The sequence below is a fragment of the Nannospalax galili genome, unplaced genomic scaffold (assembly GCF_000622305.1).
Source record: "Nannospalax galili isolate Female #2095 unplaced genomic scaffold, S.galili_v1.0 scaffold225, whole genome shotgun sequence".
Taxonomy (NCBI): domain Eukaryota; kingdom Metazoa; phylum Chordata; class Mammalia; order Rodentia; family Spalacidae; genus Nannospalax; species Nannospalax galili.
Window position 1 is genome coordinate 1,548,537 of NW_008352653.1, and position 23,993 is coordinate 1,572,529.

The window sequence follows — 23,993 nt, forward strand, 5'->3', positions numbered from 1 at the left end:
TTGACCTTTCAAGACACCGTTGATTCTGTAACCTATAATCCTACAATCTTCCTTGGAATAGGAGGACACTGCAATGGTTAAGACTAAACATTTAAAACTTATGATATGTTCACATCCTTAAAAAGTCACAAAACAGGCTGGAGAGATGGCTCAGTGATTAAGAGCACTGGCTGCTCTTGCAGAGGACTCAGGTTTCATTTCCAACACCTACATGAAGGCTCAAAATTGCCTCTAGCTTCAGTTTCATGAGATTCCATTACCTCTCTGAGGGTACCAGGCACACATATGGTTCACATACATACATCCAGGAAAACACATATGTACATAAAAAATAAAAATAAATGAATCTTTAAAGAAGAGAGGGAATCACAGAACCAGTGGTTCACCGAGGGCTTCATGGGATAATTCTGTGAGTCATGAGGATGAGTTCTTGCATCTGATTTCAGCTGTAGTCACGTTCACTAATAAAATGCTGTTTCCTCACTTAGAAAACTGGCTTGTCCTTTTTTCTTCAGAGTAACAAGTTAATTTCGGTCAGGCATCTTCATCTTGCTATGTGTGGTATCACAGGTCATCGACAAATTTGGTCAAAATTTGTCAAGAGTTAAACAGGTGCTGGAACTCTTCTCAATACTGGTGCTGGGGATAGAACAGAGACCCCGTTTGAATTCTGGTTCCTAGTTTAGGGTGATGCAATGTAAAAAGGCATCATTTCTGCTGCTGATTAGTGCCGAGGAAATGAAGGATATTGTGATGGAGTCTGGCTTCTCAACCATGGCATTTGAGGCTAGAAAACTCTGGTACACTGTTTGTTGTGGGCTGCTCACACCATCCAGAGTCTATCCCCAAACCAATCTTGTGACTAATAGATCTGTCTGCTAAGGGACAAGTTTACAGAGAACCACTGTGACAGGCAGCCTCTTGGGGGAAGGGGAAAATAAAAGAAAGAACAAAAAAGAAAAGAAGAAAAAATTGCATAAAATTACCTTCAGTCTGTGTGTATAAGATATATATGAAATGTGAATTAATTTCATGTCTAGAATTGGTTCTTATCCCCAAGATAGCTCATTTGCAAATATTCCAAAATTAAAAAAAAACAAATGCAAACACTTCTTTCTAAGCTTTGGATAAAGGATACCCAACCATGCAGTCATAATAGTATAAGCCAGCAACATTGATTTAACCTCAACTTTGCGATGGAACTCTAGTGTGGTGGAATGAGAGGAGGGCACTAGGAATGTGTAACTGAGTGACAAGAGAGTGAATAGAAGTGCTCACAGTATATTACACATGATAATGTGTGTAAAAGAGTGATTAAAGCCCTATACTGCTGATAGTATGTGTAAGGAGGTTACACATACTGATGAGTGACAGCCAAGGTTGACTCCTGGCTTCCACATGCACCTACACACGTGTCCACCCACACACTCAAACATGGACTTAAACACATGAGATAAAGGAAGGAAGTGAAGGAGAAAGGAAGGGAGGTGGAAGGGAGGAAAGGCATGGGGAGTAATAAGAGAAGTCGATTCCCTCTACTGATGCTAGTAAAAAAGTGGGGTATGGTCCCTGGGTCTTTGCTTCCACATGTGGACAACTGACTATAGTTGATAAAAGAGATAAACTTGGGGCTTTGAAGAACTACATATTTTAAAGCCTAAAGAGTGCTTAGAACGCAACCAACATAGATCCATCATTTTAAAGATGAGGAACGGGCTGGAGAGTCAGCTCAGCAATTAAGAACACTGGTTGTTCTTGCAGAAGACCCAGGTTCGAATCCCAGCACTCACATGGCAGCTAACAACTGTCTGTAACTCCAGTCCCAGGGGATCCAACAGCCTCTTCTGACCTCTGAGGGCATTGCACGACATGGGTGCACTTACCTACATGCAGGCAATACACACATACACATAAAATAAAAAAGAAAGAAAGAAAGAAAGAAAGAAAGAAAGAAAGATGAAGAACAAAGATCCAGCGAGGTGACTTGCCAAAGTTCACACTACCAGTTAGGGGATAAGTTATAATAGAACCCAGCATTCTTCCTACCAGTTTATACTACCTCCTAGAAGAATAGTGGCCCAGCTTTGTAAAGTAGGAGGCAGATTGACCACTGGTCAGGGCACTGGTTCCTGAAAAGGAGCCGGATAGCACTGCATTGATGATTATTATCTAATCTGTATATAATACACTAAATGCATAGTGATAAATAATAGGTGACATGCACCCCCCCACTTAGGGTCTTACAATGCTATGTCCTCCCAAACTAGTGAGAATCAGTCCACTGTGATAATTGGCTAATACACTGCATCATAATACACTCTGCATCAGGACTTGGACATCTTTCCCCTACTTTGCTGCCATCTTGAGAACTGTAACCCATCATAGAAATAGTTTGGAAGCAGAGATACTATGATTAATACATCATAGATGCTCAATGACTGTTCACGATAATGAGGATCTCTCTCTCTCACACACACAGCAGATGAACGAACTCTCTCTCTCTCTCTCTCTCTCTCTCTCACACACAGTATAGATTGGGTCTGATTAGTCATTGCATCTTCCTTCTGTTCACTATAAAGAGGATCTCTCTCTCTCACACACACAGAATCTGAACTCTCTCTCTCTCTCTCTCTCTCTCTCTCTCTCTCTCTCTCTCTCTCTCACACACACACACACACACAGAGCAGATGAAGGTAAGCGACCAGTTCATGTGCTCTTTGAGTAGGCTTTTCAGATTCAGACCTGGTGTATAGTCAATCGACTAAATCTATGCTGGGTTTGGGGGTGGGTAGTTGTAAGAAGTTGAGCCTCCCTGGAGTAGAGGATTAGTATTAGAGATGCTGAGGAACCTGGTCTCCATTCTGTAGGTAACTGGGGAGTCACTGAGTTTGGCTTCTCAGGCTTGGTCCCTGAGAATTATTGAGACAGGATTCAGAAGTTATCCTGTTGCTGTAGAGTGAGATAGAGAGTTTTAATAAATGTGATAAGGTGCTCTGTAGCCCTGGCCCTCTATTTCTTTAGGGAGCTGAAAAGGCTACATGTTGTTTCCACTGTCATTAGCTGAGCATATACCATCCAGGTTCCAGGCACTTTGAGTCTCAAAACCATTCCATAAAGGAAAGGATTCTTGCCGCTACCCCATACTGCCTCTTTTCTCAGTGAGTGAGAAATCTAAGGCCCTGCATAATGAGGTAACCTACTCCAATAATAGGGAAAGGAAGTAGTCCCACTCAGCACCCTCGTGCTTGCCTGCCCCACCTCACTGGAGTGGGTGTAGGGTATGCTATGCATTTATTCTTTCAACAAATGCTCTCCTGAGATCCTTCTCTCAGATTAGGTGTACATGGACACCCCCCACCCCAAAATAAAAAAAAACTAAGGTTGTATCTTGGCTCTCTCAGCTGAAGACAAAGTCGGATGTATTCATCTTTGTGCCTTTTGCCCAAGCCTGGGAAAGGGCTAGAGGTATGGGGTGAAGTGGGAGGAAGACAACCAGAGGGGAGAGGAAGACTGCTTCCCACACTTTCCGACTTCCAGGATCCCTGGCCCTCCTTTCTCCCCTCCTCTGCCCCCAGCATAACAAGTTCTCTGTCCTAACTTCCATTACACAAATGCTTGTGCACACACATGCATGCATAGTATCACAATGGGTGCTCGCACAGGCACACACACGTGCCTGCACAACATACATTCATCTCACGAAGGTGGAACTAGAGAGGAGGGGAGTGGTCCTGATTTCACTCATTTCCTGGCTTTCCTCAGAGCTGGCCCTCACTCCCTTCTTCTTTTTCACCCTTCTTTTGCTCTGAGGGACCTCACAATGAAGAAGGCAGGCCAGTCTAGTAGAAAAGAGCGCAGCAGCTGACTCATCTTACCCTCTTAGTTTCATTCTCTTCATCTGGAAAATAAGCAGGTTGGACTAGGCACTTGGGAAAGCCTCTTCTATATTGTTAGTAATATCTGGCATTTGTCTACTTAGTTCCAGTGAGCTTAGTCATCTGAACAGCTCTGTGAGGATTGGTCTTGTGTAACAAATGGAGAAACTGAGGCTTAGACTCAGAGAGAAAAGTAACAGGGATAGTAAGTAGTCAAGACAATTTCTGAACCTGGATGTCTCTGGATTTTTATCAGGCCACACTCCAAGGAAAGCCACACTCCTCACTGTGATTCCCACTACATCCTTGACTTTGCCTAACCTCCCGTGACCCTTTGCTTACTCATCTAGCTGTCCAGTCCTCCCTGCTCTTCCAACTGACTAGGCACTCACCATCTCATGACATTTACACTTGTTATTCTCCATGAATAAATGAAGCACACTTCTCTGTGTTTTCATGACATATGTTGGATCTCAGGGTCACTACATGTGGCAGGGGAAAAGAACAGAGCTTATGTTGACTGTTTTTATTTCCTTCTGTTTCCTTTCAGATCTGACGGTGAGAATTCCAGAACAGTCAGGTCAGTACCTCGTTTCTGTAGTAGTACTTGGGGGATGGGGCTGGGCCCAAGGTTGGGTGGAGGAGGGTTCTGGTTTTTTATCTTGGGATCCATGGGCAAGAGTAGGGGTCAACTCCAGGGTTCTTTCCCCATTGGTATTAGAGGTGGGTGTGGAGTGGCGGGGAAGACAGGGAGAATGTGGCAGTCGCAGGGATGGTGTTGAACACGGTTCTTCAGTCTTTACAATCCTAACTGATTTGAGAGCTTTGCTATACAATGCATGAGTTCAGAAGAGGCTGATTTCCAGGAGGTCAGCTCTAGACCTGGGACCTTTTCTAATTTCTTCTCCCAGAAAAGGGAGTTGGATGCTGCCTTCCCTGGTCTAATGTTCTGTTTCTGTCTTGAACCATTCCAGTCCCAAGTAATGAGACTTAGATGGACTTTGAATGTGATACATTCTAGACACTAGAAATATATATGGTGACAAGGAAACATTTTTGTATGCTTGGTTAAAACATTTACAAGCTTTGGTAAGTTTTAAAGTCATGATACATTGCTACTTGAGAAGGCAGGGGTAAAACTGGAATAAGACCAGGGCTCTTTGTCTATTCCCCTGGCCTTCATCTGTCAGAAGCCTCATAAAGGCAGAAATGTCAAATATAAGGATTAGAGGTGGGTATGGGATGGAGGGGAAGACAGGGAGAATGTGGCAGTTGCCGGGATGGTGTTGAAGACTGTTCTTCAGACTTTCCAATCCTAACTGACTTGAGGGCATGTCAGTTCCCTCATTGCGGCAACAATGAGGGGGCTCAGTGTATGGTCTGGCCTTGGCATCTAGACTGGGAACTATAACTTTTGAAATGAGATGGGCCCAGGCAGCAGAGGCACAGGATGGGGACAGTCAGTCCCAGCCAAAGCTGCACTAGTATATATGACACCTTTGTGATGAATAGAAAACAGTTTGCATAAGGAGCTTTTCTTCTTTCTGATTGGATCAATTGGAAAAATGTTCCCTTTGGGCTATGCACACCAGGCTTCCCAGGTTGGCAAACAGCATAAATGAGATGTCAGCCCCCATTCACCACATTTGGACTGTAAACCTTTGTGTAGTGTATAACCTGAACAACCATATGCAACAACACAGTTTCTGTCATCCAAATCAATGGATATAGCCTGGGGTCAGAATTTGCCTGTGCACAAACAGAAGTCTTTCCTATCATCCCATGCCGGGGGTCTGGAGTGAGCATACTGATGCCCGGGACCAAGGGTAGGGATTTAGGATGGACACACACTGAGGCCAGCATTAAATCAGCGAGAATGTGATGGATGTGGTCATGCCTGGTGTCTGGGCAAGAGGTATATGATGGCACTTAATTAATCCCTGCATGCGGCCAAGGAGCATGGCACAGGCACAGCTTGTCCTAGCACTTAGGAAAGTACTTGTGTAATGAAGGACATGGATCTCACCGACCTACTGACGGTTTGGAGAAAGGCAACTTGGGCTGACCTCAAGCCTAGGGCTCCTGTAGGCATCTCTGATGATGTACCTGCTCCTTGTTGAGGAACCATACTGAAGGCTTCTTTAGTTGTCAGCTCTTCCCAATTGGCAAGTTCCTGGGACCTATAGCTCAGGGTATTTAACAGTGACCATAATTGTGAGTCATATGATGACATATGTTTGGCCTTTATAACTTTTAGAAGTTGTCAGGGATTTTCTTTTATTTGATCCACCCAGTGACAATGTAGATGGAACCTGCACTGGCCTTATCATCTTTGTTTTATGGTTGAAGAAACTGGGGCTTGGGATAGTTATGGGTTTTGCCTGCAGCCACACAACTAATATATGGTTGAGCCAGGATTCAAACTCTGGTCTGCCTGCCACCAAGCCAAGAGCCCTGCCCATATTGTAGGATTTCTTGACAGCCTGGTAAATAATAATCATCTAATCATAAAATTATCATAGATTCTTCACGTACTAAGAACTCAAAATGTGATCTTATTTAATGTTCACAGCAGGTGCATTAGGCATGGATTATGATCTCTGATTTACATATGAGGAAAAAGAGATCCCAAGAGGGTCAGTGCCTTACCCAGGGAAAGAAGAGCAATGGGGTGGGTGACATTCCTCTGAGTCATACTTTGGGCTCTAAAGCTCGTGCTGATTTTATTCAGATTTGCTTCCTGATATGAATACTGGGCTCATATTCAAGGAAGGTGTAGCAGCTTTGAGGACTCAGCAGCCAGATCAAACGCAGGCTATGAGAAGGTCCTACAGCATAGCCTGTGTAAGGCAAGATCTCGCATAGAAGGAAGTCCCTTTAACTTGGAACTGTGGTTGGATGGGGCTCTTTCAGGATACGTTCAGGCTTTGTGTATAAATTCTCAAGTTAATTCCAGTTAGGAAATGCTTCTTGGAGCAGATGGTGTCTAAGCAGGTGGCTACACAGGACTGACTTCACATAAGGAGGGTCCCTGGAGGTAGAATTAGCATGCGTACGAAAGCCAGAGGTACATTTAAAGTCAGGAACTAATCAGTTGGACTAAAACAGATGTGAGCAGGAAAACACAGCTGCTAAAGTTCAGAGCCCTGGTTGGGTCACAGATCTCTTTTGACTTTACAACAAGATATTGTCATCTACAAAGTTCACACTGGAGAACCATGTAATCAATTTACAGAAAAAAAAATCTCCTAACAGGGGCTGGGAAGATGACTCAGTTGGTAAAGTGGTTGCTATGTAAGCATGAGGACCTCAGTTTGATCCCCAGACCCCATGTAAAAGGCTAGGTATGATGGCATACGCCTGTAATCCCAATGCTGAGCAGGCAGAGACACATGAAGACATCTCTGGAACTCACCAGCCAGCCTAGCAAGAAACTTTGTCTCAAAAAATCAGGTAAAGGGGACCAGAGAGAGGCCTCAGAGGTTAAGAGCACTGACTGCTCTTACAGAGAACCCAGGTTTGGTTTCCAGCACTCACATGGCAGGTAACAACTGTCTGTAACTCCAGTTCAGGGGATCTGATGCCCTCTTCTGACCTCTGTGGTCATTGTACACAGGAATACACTTACATACATGCAGGCAAAACATTCATACACATAAAATAAAAATAAATTTAAAAAATTTTTTTCAAAGGTGGAGAGCAATTGAAGAAGACTGCCGATGTCAATCCCCGGCCTCCACATGCACACATGTGCACATGCACCCATATCCACATGCACCCATATCCATACATGTACCTAACACAGATACAGACACACAGACACACACGGACACACAGACACATACACACACACACACACACACACACACACAGACACACACACATACATGTTTTGAGTAAATTCACCATTTTGTGTTGGGCCTCATTTATAGGTGCCCTGGGGAGTAGGTGGCCTGTGGGCTGCAGGTTATACATACCTGACTGATGAGGAGCTAAGGGGAAAAAGGGCAGAAACTGGATCCAGGCTAAGGACTGAATTTTTGGCTAGGTTGCTTTCTAGTTACATGTCTGGGCAAATGTTTTTCTCCTGTAGAACCCCAGTTTCCTCATTCAGTAAACACATGTATATAAGAGTGTGTGCATACATGTGTACATGTGTGGATGGAGAAGTAGAAGAAATACCAGGGAGAAGACGAGGCCTCAGCTTGTGCAAGAGCTGAATAGCAAGAAGTGAGCAGCGGGACTGGGAGAGATGGCTCGGTGGTTAAGAGCACTGGCTGCTCTTGCAGAGGACCCAGGTTCAGTTCCCAGCATCCACCTGGCAGCTAACAACTGTTTGTAACTCCAGTTTGAGAGGATCTGACATCCTCTTCTGATTTCCATAGGCATTGTACAGCATGGGTACTCTTACGTCCATGCATGCAAAACACTCATACTCATAAAATCATTAAAAATTTAATTAATTTAATAAACTAATTTTCAAAAAGAAGTGAGAAGGAAGGGTAGGTGGACTGAAAACCACCCATGTCAGGGCCCAGGCTTTAGGGCCTCTCAATATTGGGTGCAAGAGTCTATTTAAAACTGAACAGCTGATGCTGGGGCAGGACTAGGAGCAGAGCTAGGTGTCTGGATTTCCTATAGATTCAAGAGACCTTGTCAGACTAAAAGTGCCTTAAGCCAAGGTCCCGAGAAAGATGGACCATAGGTAAAGCTGTAGCTAAAGCTGAAGGGGTGTGGTGGCACAGGCCTTTAATCCCAACCCTCTCGAGAGGCAGAAGCAGGTGCATCTCTGTGAGTTCAAGGCCAGCTGGGGCTGTATAGTGAGACCCTCTCTCAAAAACAAACAAAACAAAACCCAAAGCTATCAGCACAGCCTGCTTCCTAGCTATATGATTTTTGCAGTAGCTTAAATTCTCTGGCCCTTTGTTTTTCTTTGGTAAAATAGAAACAGTGATTCTGACTTCTCTGAGTTGATGAAAGAACTCAGCATCAAATAGTGGGTCAGCCACTTGTAGTGCTCTGTAACCTCCCCATTGCTGTATGCTATAGAGTCAAGCTGAAAAATGTGGATACGTGCAGAACTTGAAAACAGATAAGCAGGAGAGACCAAATTGATCCCCTCAGTGGAAGACGAGGGAGTCCCAGCTGGCCCAGAGGCACTGCTGGCTGTGAGGACTCAGGGCCCTGGGGACCAGATTGAGGTTGCTAGGCTTGAAAGGATGAGAGCAAGAGGAGGTGGCCTGTTGCTAGGGAAGGAGAGAGGGGGTAGGGGAGCCACTGACACCCTGTGAGCCAGGGACATCCCCATGGCAACAGAAGCCACTGATGTCTGGAGAAGGTGGGAGGAGTAGCAGTGGCTGGCTTGTTTCCCAGAGGAGGCCTCCTACTCTGGCCCTCAGTGTCCCTGTTTGCCCAGTTGAGAGTTTGGTTTAGGCAGTCTTAAAGATTCTTTCTTGTGTTGACCTCCTGGGATGACCAGACCTTACAACCCTTCTTTGGTCCCCTCATTCACATGTCTAAAGTACCACCGGTCTCCAGAGCCATCCCACCTGTGTCTAGTTCTTCTCTCCCCTGCCATCTCGTGTTCGGCTTAGCCTGGCTGCCCTCCCCTTCCAGCTCTGTGTTCCTACTGCTTTCTGTGCCTTGAGCCGTGTCACTTTTTGCCTGCTGCATGCTCTCTGGCTGGGAGGGGGGAAGCAGCTCCAGACTTGCTCAATATATTTATGGTGCCATAGTGTCACTCTCCACTTCACAGGGCACTATAAGCTCCTGAGATTTGTCTGAGGTATTCTTGGTGCCATGTGGTGGAGCCAGGTTTGGAACTTACCTCTATCATTTCTGCTTTTCCTGACCTGGGAGAAGTGTGTGATTTTTCATCACGACCAGCAGCAGCCCTTCTAAGTGATGGCTGGGCACTTTTACCTGTAGTTTCCATTTCATCTTCACTGTAATCTTATGGGCTATATGCTCCTGTCATTTCACAGGTGAAGGAATTAAGGCTTAGAAAGCTGAGATGATTTGCCCCATGGTAGAATTAAGGTGGGAATCCAGATAATTAGATTTGTAATCATAGTGTGATGGGGTTAACCTGAAGGATGAAGAACATCCCCAACTAGCAGGCCTGTATTGGGCAATGGGGGTCGGGGCAGAAGGAGGTAATCGGGGCCTCTGCTCATGGAGAGCTCCTGCTCTGGGGTTGCTACAGACACAGATAAGCTAGCTTTTGAAGGCCCAGATGGGAATGTGATAATGAGCCGGACAGCCAGTATGTAAATTGAAGAGTTCAGAGGGATCGATCTGGATTCTGATAGCAAGATGGGAGGAAGGACTGAGGAGAGCTGGGGTTAATTTTCCCAAATGAGGCAACTGTCCGGAAGCTCCAGAGGGGTGAGATGGAGCAAAAGTTTCTTCTGCCCTTCCTCTCTGTGTTCTCCCTCTGCTTGGCCTAGTCCCAGGAAGTGGGTGACCCCTAAGCTGGCTGAGTGCCTGGTTGGCACCAAAATAAACTTGCCTTCCCTCTCTTCCCCTCCCCTTGCCTCTGTCCCCTCTGTCCTGGCTTTAATTAGCAGCCCTGGGGATGAGTCACTTGGCAGCTGGGGAGGGAGGCTGTGCAGAGCCCAGCTAAGCTTCAACTCTTGCCCTGAGCCTTATAGGCAGCACTGCTGTGTTCATGTGTGTGGGTGTGCACTGCTGCATGTCAGGGAGGCTCCGCATCATTGCAGCTGAGAAGAGTGCAGGGGCAACATTGCATGCTGGCACAAGGCCATGCATGCCAGGATGTCTATATATAAGCATATCTGGTGGTTGCTGTATTTGTCTCTGTGTGTCAGTGAATGTCAAATGTGTGAATGTGTGACTATAGTGTGTGACTGTGATAGCAAGTGTCAGGAAATGAGGGAAGGAGCTTTTGGGTGAACAAACACAAATGCCATATAATTGCAGTCACTCCTGACATAAGTGTTCTTTATGTGTTTTTGCTTATAAAAGCCCTACACTTATATTTCTAATTTTCACTTGTCTTAGTCTAGGTACATTTTGTCACAGAGAGCAGAAGCCCACTCCAGCTAGCTCAGGAATAAAGGTGGGGGGCCTGTTGTGAGGCTGCATCTCACAAAATTAAGAAGAGTAAACAAAGTATAGCCATACTTCTCACTAACCAGAAGGGAGACTAGGACGCCAAGGACCAAGGTTGCTCTTTTGTTCTGTGCATCTCCTGGGCCCATATCTTGCCCCTATCTCTCATAGCTTGCTTGGTCCCTCTTACCTCTTTTTCACTGAACTCTGTCTCTGGATGGACTTTCTCTGCTGCTACACAGCCTAGCATGTCCACTATGTGACTTTCCAGTTTAAAGGTTCCCCCTCATCAGACTGCAGAGATTCTGTCCAGCCTGTGGTAACACAAGGCAGCAAGAGGCTATAGGTGGGCATCTAGTCTGTGAGAAGTGAGTAGGGGTAGAGAGATAAAGTACTTAACGTTTGTTATTTCTTCTGTACTGAGCAGAGTTTTTATGTACACAAAAGAGAGGTCAGAGCCTGGAGGTCATCTATGCAAAGGTCCATGATTGTAAGACTGCCTGTTCACCCAGTTTTGAGTTACTATTTATTTCCAGGTGACCTTTGCTCACTATACGTTCAAGTTCCACGTTCTTGAGTCAAAACACTATTTTATGTAAATATATCACCCTAATTTTTACTTTTTCTTATGGTGCTTGGACTGAACCCAGGACCTTGTGCATGCTAGGCATATGTTCTGCTCCTGAGCTAGCCTGTCTATTTTATATTAAAACACTTTTTAAATGCACAGCACAAATTACCATTGCTACCAGTTTGTGATGATTTTCATAGCCTCAGAACAACTGGCACAATGCTACTGATGGTTCAGTTGCTACCAAGTTCTTGGTTGCTTTAGGAATTTTTCTATTTTATTAGTTCAGTGACTGAATTTATAGTTATTTGTAGTCTATAATTACAGACACACATTATCAATATTATCAGCTTGATGCTTGAACTTACTTTTCCATTAAGACAAACCCTGTAGTTTTTACATTAATTACAGAGGGAATTAATGACCCCTTAGACAAATTTTCACCTATGAGTAAAGAGTTAGGAACCAGCTGTGCCAGTAATGACTGGTCTCCGAATGCAAGGGTGATGCCCACATCTCTGGCCTTAACGCTGGCCTGGCATCCTTTGGCTGAAACTAGAGTCTTCTTACCACCTCCTCTGGGGTGTCCTGTTTCTGGTTCAGTGCATAATAGGTGCTACTATTATTTTTAATAAAGATGACCACTCTACTATTACTGTCAAATTCAAGTGACAGAGATTATCCCAGGCTCAGGCAGAGTCTCTTTCAACTCCTCCGCTTTTGTTTTTATTGTTTCAAATATTAATTATTACTTTGATTCAGAAAATGTCTATTGGATTTCAGGTTGTGTTAGGAGAGCACTTGACACACATCCTCTTTAATCCCCTTGACTACTCTGTCAAATAGGGATGATTTAAAGGTGGAGAAATGGCTATTTAGAGGGGTAAAGTGACTTGCTCAGAATCTATCCAGTCATTCATTTAGTCCTTCATTCAAGGATGACTTAGTGAGTACCTACCAGTACCAGTTGATACAATATGGTTAATAGGCCTGTGTGTAAAGAGTGATGGGCTGTGCTCTGGATCCCACTGACTAGTCAAGAAACAGATAATTACCCACAATTATAAGGGAAGTGTGGTGTGTCATGGAAGCATCAAGGAAGTATGCCCAACCCAGCCTGAGGGTCAGGGAAGGTTCTTAAGCTGACATCCAAATTGAGACTTGGAGGATGAGTAGAAGTTAGTTGGGGGAGGATGCAGTGGGATGAGATGAAATGGACAGTACTACGGGCCAGAGCTGAGGGAAGGGTGATTGGTGCCTGCATTTGCAGGAACTAAAGCTGTATGTGTAGTGGGAGTGCACTTTCATTAGAAAGGTCTGGAAAGAAGCTCCATTAGGAAACTGGAACTGGGACCCTGGTCGGTTTTGACCCAAGGCTAGAGCTCAGCAGCCATGTTTCTGTGCTTCCTAAGCTCCTGAAAATGTGTGCCTGGCCCAGCCACCTTCAGGGTGGGCCTACATAGCATCCTCACATTACTCCAATGACTGCAATACTTTAGTATCCACTGGCCCATCTTGCAGCTTTCACCTCTGTGTAGCTTGTTTCTCACCAACATTTATGACCAAGTGGCCCTATGCTGGGTGCTGGGGGACACTGGGATGAGTGAGGTACCACCTCTATTCTTATAGATCTCCCAATCAGGGTGAAATAAGCCAGGTGTGGTTGGCGCATGCCTTTAATCCCTTTAGTCCCAGCACTCAGGAAGCAGAGGCAGGTGGATCTCTGTGAGTTCAAGGACAGCCTGGTCTACATAGTTCCAGGCCAGCTGGAGCCACAGGGAGACCCTGTTTCAAAAAGACAAAAAAAAGAAGGTGAAACAATGAATGGTGTTGAGAGAGATGGGCTGAGAGAAGAGAAGAGCAGGGCGGAAGGACACCAGGGCGATGGTCCTCTAGCTGACTTTTTTTTTAAAATCTTTTTGAGACAGAGCCTTTCTGTAGCACCAGCTGTCCTGGGACTCACTGTATAGACCAGGCTGGCCTTGAACTCACAGAGATCTGCCTGCCTCTGCCTCCTGAGTGCTGGGATCAAAGGCGTGTGCCACCATGCCTGGCTCTAGCTGACTTTTGAAGAACAAGGAGGTACTATTCAGATGAGGAAGTGGCTCTGGGGGTCCAGAGGGAGAGTACAGGTGAAGGTGAGGTGTGGAACAGCAGCATGTGTCTGAAAATTACAAGTACTTCTGTTTGGGTGAGATGCAGGTTGAAGATGGGGGGAAGTGGTCATGCACACCTATAATCACAGCACTCAGGAAGTGTAGGCTGGAGGATCTCGAGTTTAAGGCCAGCTTGAGCTACACAGCAAAACCCTATCCCTCTTCCCAAATGGAGGAAGACCGAGACTAGCTGAAGGTGGGCAATAGAGGCTAGTTCACAGAAGGGTCTAGGATACCAGCCACTGGCTTATTTACTATGTACTTAGTGCATGGAATCATATAAGAAGCTTCTTTACCCTTTAGGATCACAAACCCATCTGAGTATCTGATGAAACCTAGGAAATTAATTTCCCTCATAGAAATTAATATTTTTCATACAAATTGAGAGGCTTTAGAGGCACTCCTTTCCATGTCTATCTATATATGAATTACAAACTTCCAAAACAACACTAGTATAAGTAAACCCTTATCATGGCCTCCAAGTCTCTGCAAGATTGAGCCCCTCCTGCATCTCCAGCCTTACCTGTGTCCCCTTTGCAGTTTTCACTCAGCTACATTGGACCCTTTGCAATTCCTGGAAGTAGCACCTCAGGTCCTTTGCCCAGGTCCTTTCCTCTACAGAGAATGCTTTCTCCTTCGTGTCTCCACTTGAACAGAATGTCTGCCTAATCTCAGATATAAGCTCCTTAAGGACAGGACAGTCATCTGCCTTTAGAACCTGACACCATGCTTAGATAGGTTTGAGTTACACCAGTAGTCTTAGTTTATTAACAGGTATTTTCCTAGAATTCCTCCCCATCCCTGAAGCAAATGGGCTTCTCACCAGTCTGCCTACTTCCCCTGGGAAAATGGTCAGACTCTCTTGGGCTCATGCTGAGATACTTCATCATGTGCACACTTGAACTCACTGAATCCTGATAAGAACCTGTGAGATAAAACAGGAGTGGTGGCACATGCCTGTAATCCCAGCAGGCTGAGACAGGAGGATTGCTGTTTGAGGCCAACCTTGGTTACATAGCAAGCACCAGGCCAGCCAAAGGCTACATAGAAGATCTTGTCTCAAAACAAACCAAACCAAAAAAAGTCGAACAACCCTGTGAGGTAAACAGAGCCTGGTATGGTGGCAAATACCTATAATCCAAGTATTGAGGCAAGCCTAGGCTACATAGCAATACTCCATCTCAAACAAAAATAAACCCATGAGGTGAAGAATTGTCATTGCTCTTCTATGGATAACCAAACTGAGCCTCAGGGAATCTATCTAGATAAATGGTTTTACTCAACTCTAATAAGCTCCATAGTATAGGCTCTTTGCCTCCCCAGAGAGTGGAAGGGGCTTGCCTGAGGTCATACAGCATCACTCTGATAGCCAGAACTACAGTTTCTGTCAGTCAGCTCCTGTCAGGCCAAGAAGAAAGTTTGGGCCAGGGGGGAAGCTGCTGAAGATCTGGGAGGGTTATCCAAGGAAAATAAACAAAGCAGGGACTGAGGCAAGAGCCTGATCACCAGGTAGTAGGAGGTGGGCAGAGAGAGGAGGCCACAGAGGGCCCACAGATGCGAGCTTTGTGGTGATTCAGAGGGCCTCTCTCGTCTTAGCAGCCTTGGCTTTCTTCACATGAACCAGTTGCCCTGGCAGGGAGGCAGGAAGGCTGACTGGTGGCTTGTCAGCTCCTATATTTTCTAGATCACTGACCTCCCTGGTCCTTCCCAGGAGCCTTCTGCTCAGAACAGCCAGGGGCCTGGACTCTGGGGCCATGAAAGGCTAGGATGCTCTGAGCTGGACCTGTGGTCCTCTTTAGAAACCCCACCTCTTTCAGACCCCCAACAACTTTCTTTTCTTCAGTTCTACCCATATGGAGAGCAAAGATTGCCATGGTGGGTAGGCAGGGAGCCAGGCACCTGCCTCTGTCTGGCTATATTGACTCTGCTGAGATTCTGTTCCTCCCCAGGCCTGTTGTACCTGTAGAATCAGGCTGGACAGTCTCCCTGGAGGAAAGACCTCTTGATTATAAATGGCATGTATATGATGTGCTTTTCTCTTCAGGGATTTTTTTTTCTTTGCCAGTATAGAAAACAGAGGAGTGAGAGCTCATTATAATCATAAAGAATATTGGGTTAGGGGCCCCATTCTCAAATCCCAAACTAGGTGATTTTAATTTTACTTGATTGTGACTGCCCTAGAACACCTCTAGAAACGTCTCTAAATGTGCTGAATCGAGGATGACTGAAAAGCTTCTGTTGAACGATTTCTGTATTCAAGAAGCAGAAATAAGGTTGAGGATATAGATTCCAGATTTGGGACTGGTCAAATTAGACCCTAATCTTGGGGTTCTGCCAGTACTACTGATCTTCTGTATCTCAATTTTCTCCACAGGGTATTTGAATAGGACTCATGAAATAAACTTGTCAGGATGAGAGAAGTTGCTTGTGGAGAATGCTGTGGGGTGAACATAGGGGGTCCACCCCCCCGTTCGCCCCCCGCAGCCCCAGGCTTGCCCTTAAGGAATAAGAAAACTCTCCAAGCTGCTTCTTCTTGTGAGGAATTCCTAGCCTTCCCTGGAGAGCAAGGAAGGAGCAAAGTTTTCAGTTGCAGCCTGGCCTGAAGCCCAGCTGGCCTGGCCCCTCCTCTTTGGCTCCTCCTTCTAGGGAAGGCCTAAGGAGGAGGGGGTAGGGTAGCGACAGGGTGGCACCGGCAGGGGGATGGGGAGGGGGCCGCCCTTGAGGCAGGTCCAGACCCATGGAACCCCCCTGGAGGAACAGCAGGTAGGAACCTGATCCCACTTCCTTCCTGCTCAGATCCAGACCCAGGGTCTGGGCTGCTGATTTAGCAGGCTTCTCGCTTCCTGGTTCCTGGCTCTCTTCGTGCTATTGAAGGCCTTTAGTTTACCAGAGGGAGCTGGCTTCAGTGGCTGAGTCTGTGGGCATCTGAGAGCCCAGCTCAGTAAGGACCTTGGAGCCCCAAGCAGCACAGTCGGTGCCCTGTGAGGGCCACTTGGTGGCTGCCCTGGCATGCTAGCCTGGCAATTCCGGCAGTCTACAGGCTCCAGTCATTGAGATTCTGATGCCACCAACATTCCAGCACTCTGAGGGGGTCCGAGACTCATATGCAGTGAGACATTGAGTCAGGGACTCAGTGGTAACTGGCATGTAGATGGTACTTGAGAAACAACCACTCTGATTATGATGATTTAGAGCTTTGGATAAGAAATTTCACACTCAAAGATTATCTGTAAGGTTAAGATTTGGGCTTCTTCAAATTTGCAACTCACCAGAGAGTGGGCAGCTGGTCTGGCCTGCAGCCTCATTTCTGACTTTTACTTGGGCTCTTAAATGGTCAAATCCTGACCCTCTACCTTCTGGGACTTGTGAGGACAGGGGCTGGCTGACCTGGAGGGGCAGGTCCCCTTTTAGCTCGTCCTGGCTGTGGCCATCTGGTATGACTCCTGCAACCACATTGTGTTGGGTAGGGCGCAGACCAGGCTCTTAGCCCCAATCCTTGCCATCCCTCCTCCTCTTTCTTGCCATTCTCTGGACTTTAATCACAACAAGCAGATGCCAGAGGGTCCTTTAGACTGTGCACTGGGTGGGGGGCACATTAGAGGGGTGGAGTGTGGGCCTAACCTTGGGGTGTGCAGGGTGCAGTACTGGCCTTGTTAGCAAAAGACTCCTGCTTGGAACTACCTGGTCCTCTGCCTTGCTGCCCCCTCTCTCCCCAGCCCTGAGTCCTATCCTGTCACCAAGACCACTGAGATCCTGTCAGCCTTCTCTGCCCTCATCCCCCTCTGCTCCTGCTCTCCCTCCCTGTCTTCTGTGTCTTTTGTCTAGCACTTTCTCTGTCTTCCTCTTTTTCCTTTTGTATCTCTTTCAGTTTCTCTCTGTCTCTCTCTCCCTCTGCTCCTTCAATGTCTCCCCCGCCCCTGTCCCACCCCAGGCTCCTCTTTGGAGCCAAAACCTTTTCTCCTTCATTACTCCCCTCCCTTCCTATGAGGGTTCTATAAGGGGAGCTCCCCATGTGCCTGTACGTCTTTTCCTTCTCTTTCATCCCCATTCCTTTTTCCCTCCTGCCTTCCCCTGTGGTGTCTGGTGTGAGGAGGGCTCCTTTTTCACTTCCTTGCTGTGATGTCCCAGCGTCTCTCAGTGACCCAGGTCCCCACGGAGTCACCTGGAACACAGGAGGCCCAATCCTGGCTCTTGTCTCTACTGCCCCCTGTTGTCATTGTGTTCTGTTTGTGGTTGAGTGCTGTCCTCTCTTTCTTGACTTTGTGGTTTTTTTTCTTTTTCCTTCCTTCCTTCCTTCCTTCCTTCCTTCCTTCCTTCCTTCCTTCCTCCCTCCCTCCATCCTTTTCTCCTTCCCTTCTTCCCTCTCTCCCTGCCTCATTCCTTTCCTTTCTCCCCTTCTACCTTCTCTCCTTCCCTCCCTTTCTTCTTCCCTCCTTCCTTCCTGCCTCTTTCCCTCCTTTCCTGTCTCCCTCTTTCCCTTATCATCTTCCTAATTTTCTTCCCTTCCTATCTCCCACCCTCCTCTTCCTTTCTTCTCTTCCTTTCCTCTGAGCCTTCCCTTTTCCCTTCCCCCATCACTCTTACCTCCTTGTTCCCTCTGCCTACCTTACCTCTTCCCTCCCTCCCTGTCTTTCTGTCTCTCTTTTTCTGTCTCTTGCTGTCTCTCAGGTCCACAGCGTCTCATACTCTACACCAGTATTGCTGTCCTACTCAGGTCCTTGACTCCATGAAGCTTACCCCCTCAGGCAGGCTGGCACAGAGCAGGTAAGAGCTAGACCTATCCCCAATCCCTTCCCCTTCTAAACCAATAAGCACCATCATTGCCAGACCCCTCCCCCATGTCCCTTAGCCCCTGGTATGACTGTGGAGTGGTTGTCTGAATGTCCGAGGAATGTCTTGGGAGATCAGGTCTGGAGACCAAAGAGGACCTTTGGAATCTATTTGTAATTTACCCTTCCTTAAAGAAATCCTTCCCTAGAGGCCTGCTGCCATAGGTGGGAGAGTGTTTGATCTTAGAATATGTGGCATTTGAAGGATGTTCTGAAGCATGAATAGGAGTTTGAGTTTGCCAGGTGGATACAATGTGGAAGGGTGTTTAGACAAAGGGAAAAATATGCTCACATTTTTGGAGAACATCATTTTCAAGTTAATAAGAAAGCATGTTTTATGTTTCTTATTAGAATTCAGCAAAAAGGAAGTACTCACAGCAATTCAAAAAGCTAGACCCTCTCCCACTGAAAAGTTTAAAAATACTTGCATTTAAGAGGAAGTAAGAATGGAATTTATAGACTATTTAGAATAACTGTAATTCATGATATTATTACATTTCAGAACCTATGGGATATGTCCATAGGGCTTCCAAGGAAAATATATAGTCTAATGCTTTTATTAGACAACAAGACAGGTTAAATTACGTGAACTAATTACTCCACCCAAGAAGCTACAGAAAAAACAACCAAAAGAAAACAGAATAAACTAATTACTGTAGATAAGGCCAGAAATTGATGAAACAGAAAAAAAAGTTTTGGTAAAGTAATAGGTAACTTTTAAAAAGGTCATCAAACTAGGTAGATGATCCTCTTGCAGATATGACTGGGAGAAAGGCAAGAAAATGTAAGTAAAATAAGATTGCTTAAAAGAGGGATTTAACCATAGATTCTGAGATGTATTTGGGTATTTTTATACCAAGAAACATAAAAGGTAATTTAGCTGGGTACTTTTCTAGGAACATACGAATTACTGAAAGTACCTACAAAAGGGCCAAAAACCTAAATAGGATGGAAAAGGGAGAAATAAATTGAAAAATGATAACAATTTTCTCCATAGAAATAATACCATGTCCAGTTATTATTCTGCAAGTCCTGGTGTTATGAAAGTTCTCTCAAATCTGAAAAGATCAGATAACAGGGAAAGACAGCTGTCTTCCCAGTTCGTTCTATGAGATTAGTTAACTGGCAAGAGGCTGAGGCAGGAAGGTTGCTTGAGCCTAGGAATCTGAAGTCAGCTGGGCAACATAGACCCTTTTTCAAAAACCAAAGCAAAACAGGGCTGGAAATACAGCTCAGTAGCAGAGCACTTACTTAGGATGTGCAAGACTGTGGATTTTATGCCCTCCATCCGAAAAACCTCTTACATATCAATTGAGGAACAAATATATTTATTTATGTTTTATTTATGTATGTATTTATTTTTTTATTTATTATATATTAGGACAAAGAATTGAACCCAGGACTTTGTGCATGTTAGACTGAGCTACATTTCCAGCCCATTTTTACTTTATTTTGAGACATATTCTCACTAAGATGCTCAGGTTGTTTTATAATTCTCTATGTAGTCCAGACTAATCTCAATCTTGTGATTCTCCTGCCCTCTACCTCCTGAGTTCTGGGATTGCAGGCATCTGCCACCACATCTGATATAACAAATAATTTAACAGAATATTGTCAAACAGAATCCGTTAGAGTATTAAAAGTTTATCTTGCCTAGCTTGGTGGCATAGGTCTGCTAGCACTTGGAAGGTATAGGCAGGAGGATTAAGGATTCAAGATCAGATTCGGCCACATAGCAAGTTCCAGGCCAGCCTGGGCTACATGAGACCCTGTTTCAAAAAAAGAGAGTATATCTTAACAAATGAAGACTTTCTAGGAGTACAGGGATTAGTCAACATTAGAAATTCTGCTATTGTAATTTATTACAATATTTATTTCTCTTTAACCTTAAGATCATATAATTATCTTTGTGAATGCTGAAAATGTTATGATAAATTTATATTATTTTCTTGCTACAATGGAATGATTTATTACACAGCAAAAGGTAGAGCTATTGGGCTGGAGAGATGGCTCGGCAGTTAAGAGCACTGACTGCTTTTGCAGAGGACCCGGGTTCAATTCCCAGCACCCACATGGCGGTGACAAACCATCCTTAATTCCAGTTCCAGGGGAATCTGAAGCCTTCTTCTGACCTCCGTGACATTGCACGACAAGGGTGCACTCACATACATGCAGGCAATACACTCACACACATAAAATAAAAATAATAAATAAAATATTTTTTTAAAAAGATAGAGCTATACATTAAGCTAGAAATTAGTGAAACTTCCTTAACTCGGTAAAGATTTTTTTTATCACAAATTGGAGATAATCATCAAGCTCAGTACATTTCCATTAAATTCAAGAACAAAATGAGAATGATTGCTATCACTGTTATTTAACCAATAATGTTTGGAAACTTTAAATAGTGGGATTTCTTTTATAACTTACATTGAATTTATTCTTTGACAATTTTATAGATTTATATAGTTCTTTCTGATTGTAAAGAGTAGCTGGTATGGTGATGCACACCTTTAATCCCAACACTCAGGAGGCAGAGGCGGGAAGATCTCTGTGAGATTGAGGCCAACCTGGTTTATATAGCAAGTTCCAGGTCAGCTGGGGCTACAGGGAGACCCTGTCTCAAAAACCAAAACAAAACAAAACCCCCAAAAGATACTGATTATAAACAGTGGGATTTTAACTAGCATTATTTGAAGAGGATATGATTGTTTACTCAAAGAGAATAAAGACTTATTAGACAATTTAGTACAATTGCTAAGAAACTCCAGTGGGATGGAGATATATATATATGGCAAATACATGCACCCAAACATTAGCGTCTCTGAATACTATCGGTATTTAATTAAAAGACATGATAAGAAAAGGTCCTTTTCATAGTGGCAAAAATAATGTGTTAACTCCTTAGAAATGTATTAGAAATATGAACTATTTCTTTGTAGAGGACTGTAAACTTTTTTTGAAGACTGTTAGAAGACTTGAGTATATCAAGGGTTGTCTTCTATTCTTGGAGGAGAAGGTTCAGTATGGTATCAATAACATTTTCCCCCAAATCATTCTATGCATTTGTCATAAAAATTTCAGTGGTATTTTCTTTGGGAATTGAACAATTGCAATTTAAAGTTCAATTGAAAGAGTAAATACCCATTAATTACTAAGAAAAATTTAAAAAAGAATAATAATGAAAGACTGCAATAATGCCGGGCGTGGTGGCGCACACCTTTGATCCCAGCACTCAGAAGGCAGAGGCAGGTGGATCTCTGTGAGATTGAGGCCAGCTTGGTCTACATAGTGAGTTCCAGGCCAGCTGGGGCTCCAGGGAGACCCTGTCTCAAAAGAAAGACTGTAATAATAACAAATGTTGCACCCTTGCAGAAATAGAGGAATACATAAATGGAACAAAGTAGGAATTTTTAGAAGCAAACTCTAATGTTGAAATGGGAAATAAGTTTATGATAAAGAAGATATTTCAGATCAGTAACAAATAAGACTACAACTGTAAAATTACCAGAAGAAAATCTGGCAATTAATCCTAATTATAATATTAGAATGTAGGTGGCCTTTAAATGTGTGACATTAAAGGCCAAGCCAGCTGCAATGGTGTAATCCAGTAGTCCCAGATACTCAGCAGGCTGAAGCAGGAGGGTCACTTGAGGCTAGGAGTTCAAGGCTAGAATGGGCAACATAGCAAGATCCCATTTTTAAAAACAAAGAAAACCCAGAAGCCAAAAAATAGAGTAATAATTTTGTCCGTATTAAAATTTAAAACAGAGAAAGATAACTTACACAAAGGTAAAACATAGATGAGCTATAAATAGACTAGTAGAAAGTATCTTTACTACATAGGTATCAGGCAAAATATTGCTCTCTGTGTCTAAATGTATATTGTCTCTGGAAGTCAGAAAAAGATAGGCAGCCAATTTAAAATGGAGAATTAGACTAGGCATGATGGCTTTTACCTGTAATCCCAGAATTTAGGAGACTGAGGCAGGAGGAACTCTCTGAGTTTGAATTCAGTTTGTGCTACATAGTGAGTTCCAGGACAGCCTGAATTGCAGAGTGAGAGCCTGTCTCAAAAAAAAGTGTTGAAATAAAATGTTTTTACCATTCAAAGAAGAAATAGATAACTCTCTAATAAATATGAATAGATGGCTAGCTTATACTAGTTGATGAAACAGTAACAAAACACCAGTTTTAGGCACCCAGAATTAAAAAGATTAGAAGGATTGTGGGAAAACAGAACCTCTTAGATACCTTGATTGGAGTATCAGTTGGTACAGGTTTTTGTTTGTTTGTTTGTTTTATAGACCTACTTTGTCAGTTGCCAGGAGAATATTTTTCTTTCTTTTGGATTTATGAGACAGGGTCTCATTATTTAGCACAGGCTGACCTGGAACTCTTGAGCCTCCTGCTTCAGCCTCCTGAGTGCTGACATTGTATGTCTGTGCCACCTTTCTGGGTACCATGAGAATCTTAGTTATGAATATTCTTCCAAGCTGAGAACCATGCCTTGAAGCAAGATTTTTTTCCTGAGGCTTTACCACCAGAGGAAGCCTAGCTTAGCCAGGCAGAAACCTTTTCAAACCACTTAATCCAAACTGCAAACATAAGCTGCAGTGTGCAAATATGTATCAAATACTTTTGTAGAACATCACTCTAAAAGGCTGTATGATATATGCTTTTCTAAATAAAGACTTAAGAATAACCTTTACCTTTAGCTAGTCTATACACTTGTTAAAGCAATGGAAATAACTATTATCTGAACTTAAAATATACACTCCTGAGGGGCTGGAGTGATGGCTCAGTGGTTAAGAACACTGGCTCTTCTTGCAGAAGACCCGGGTTCAAATCCCAGCACCCACATGGCAGATAACAGCTGTCTGTAACTCCAGTTCCAGGGTATCCGACAGTCTCTTCTATCCTCCACGGGTATTGCACTTACCTACATGCAGGCAATACACACATACACATAAAAATAATAAATAAAATATTAAAAAATATATGTATATGTACATTTCTGGAGCTGAAGAGATGGCTCAGCAGTTAAGAGCACTTGGGGCTCTTGCAGAGAACCTGGGTTCAGTTCCCAGTATCCACATAGTGACTTACTGTAGCTGCAGTTCTAGAAGATCTGATGCCCTCTTCTGGCCTCCACAGTCACCAGGCACGCACACACACACACACACACACACACACACACACACACAGAGTGCACATAGATACTTACATAGATGCAAGCAAATATACACAAAAAATAAATCCTTAAAAATATACACACATACCGGGCGTGGTGGTGCACACCTTTAATCCCAGGACTTGGGAAGCAGAGGCAAGCCGATCTTTGTGAGTTCAAGGCCAGCCTGGTCTACATAGCGAGTTCCAGGTCAGCTGGAGCTACAGGGAGATCCTGTCTCAAAAAAAAACAGAAAAAAAATATACGCCGGGCATGGTGGCGCACGCCTTTAATCCCAGCACTCAGGAGGCAGAG

At 44.3% G+C, this 23,993-nt stretch overlaps 1 protein-coding gene across 4 annotated transcripts in view; it reads left to right on the forward strand.

The window, feature by feature from the left end:
- Iqsec2 (IQ motif and Sec7 domain 2) overlaps positions 1-23,993 on the forward strand; it is an 89,657-nt gene that overhangs the window by 26,061 nt on the left and 39,603 nt on the right. For 2 of the 4 annotated variants that reach the window (XM_008849694.1, XM_008849695.3), the window contains exon 2: positions 4,426-4,455. In XM_008849694.1, the coding sequence (XP_008847916.1) occupies positions 4,426-4,455 (30 nt within the window). Of the gene's footprint in view, positions 1-4,425; positions 4,456-16,315; positions 16,440-18,344; positions 18,441-23,993 lie in introns of those variants that run through there. The other 2 variants (XM_017802353.2, XM_029554361.1) reach the window with 2 other exon arrangements.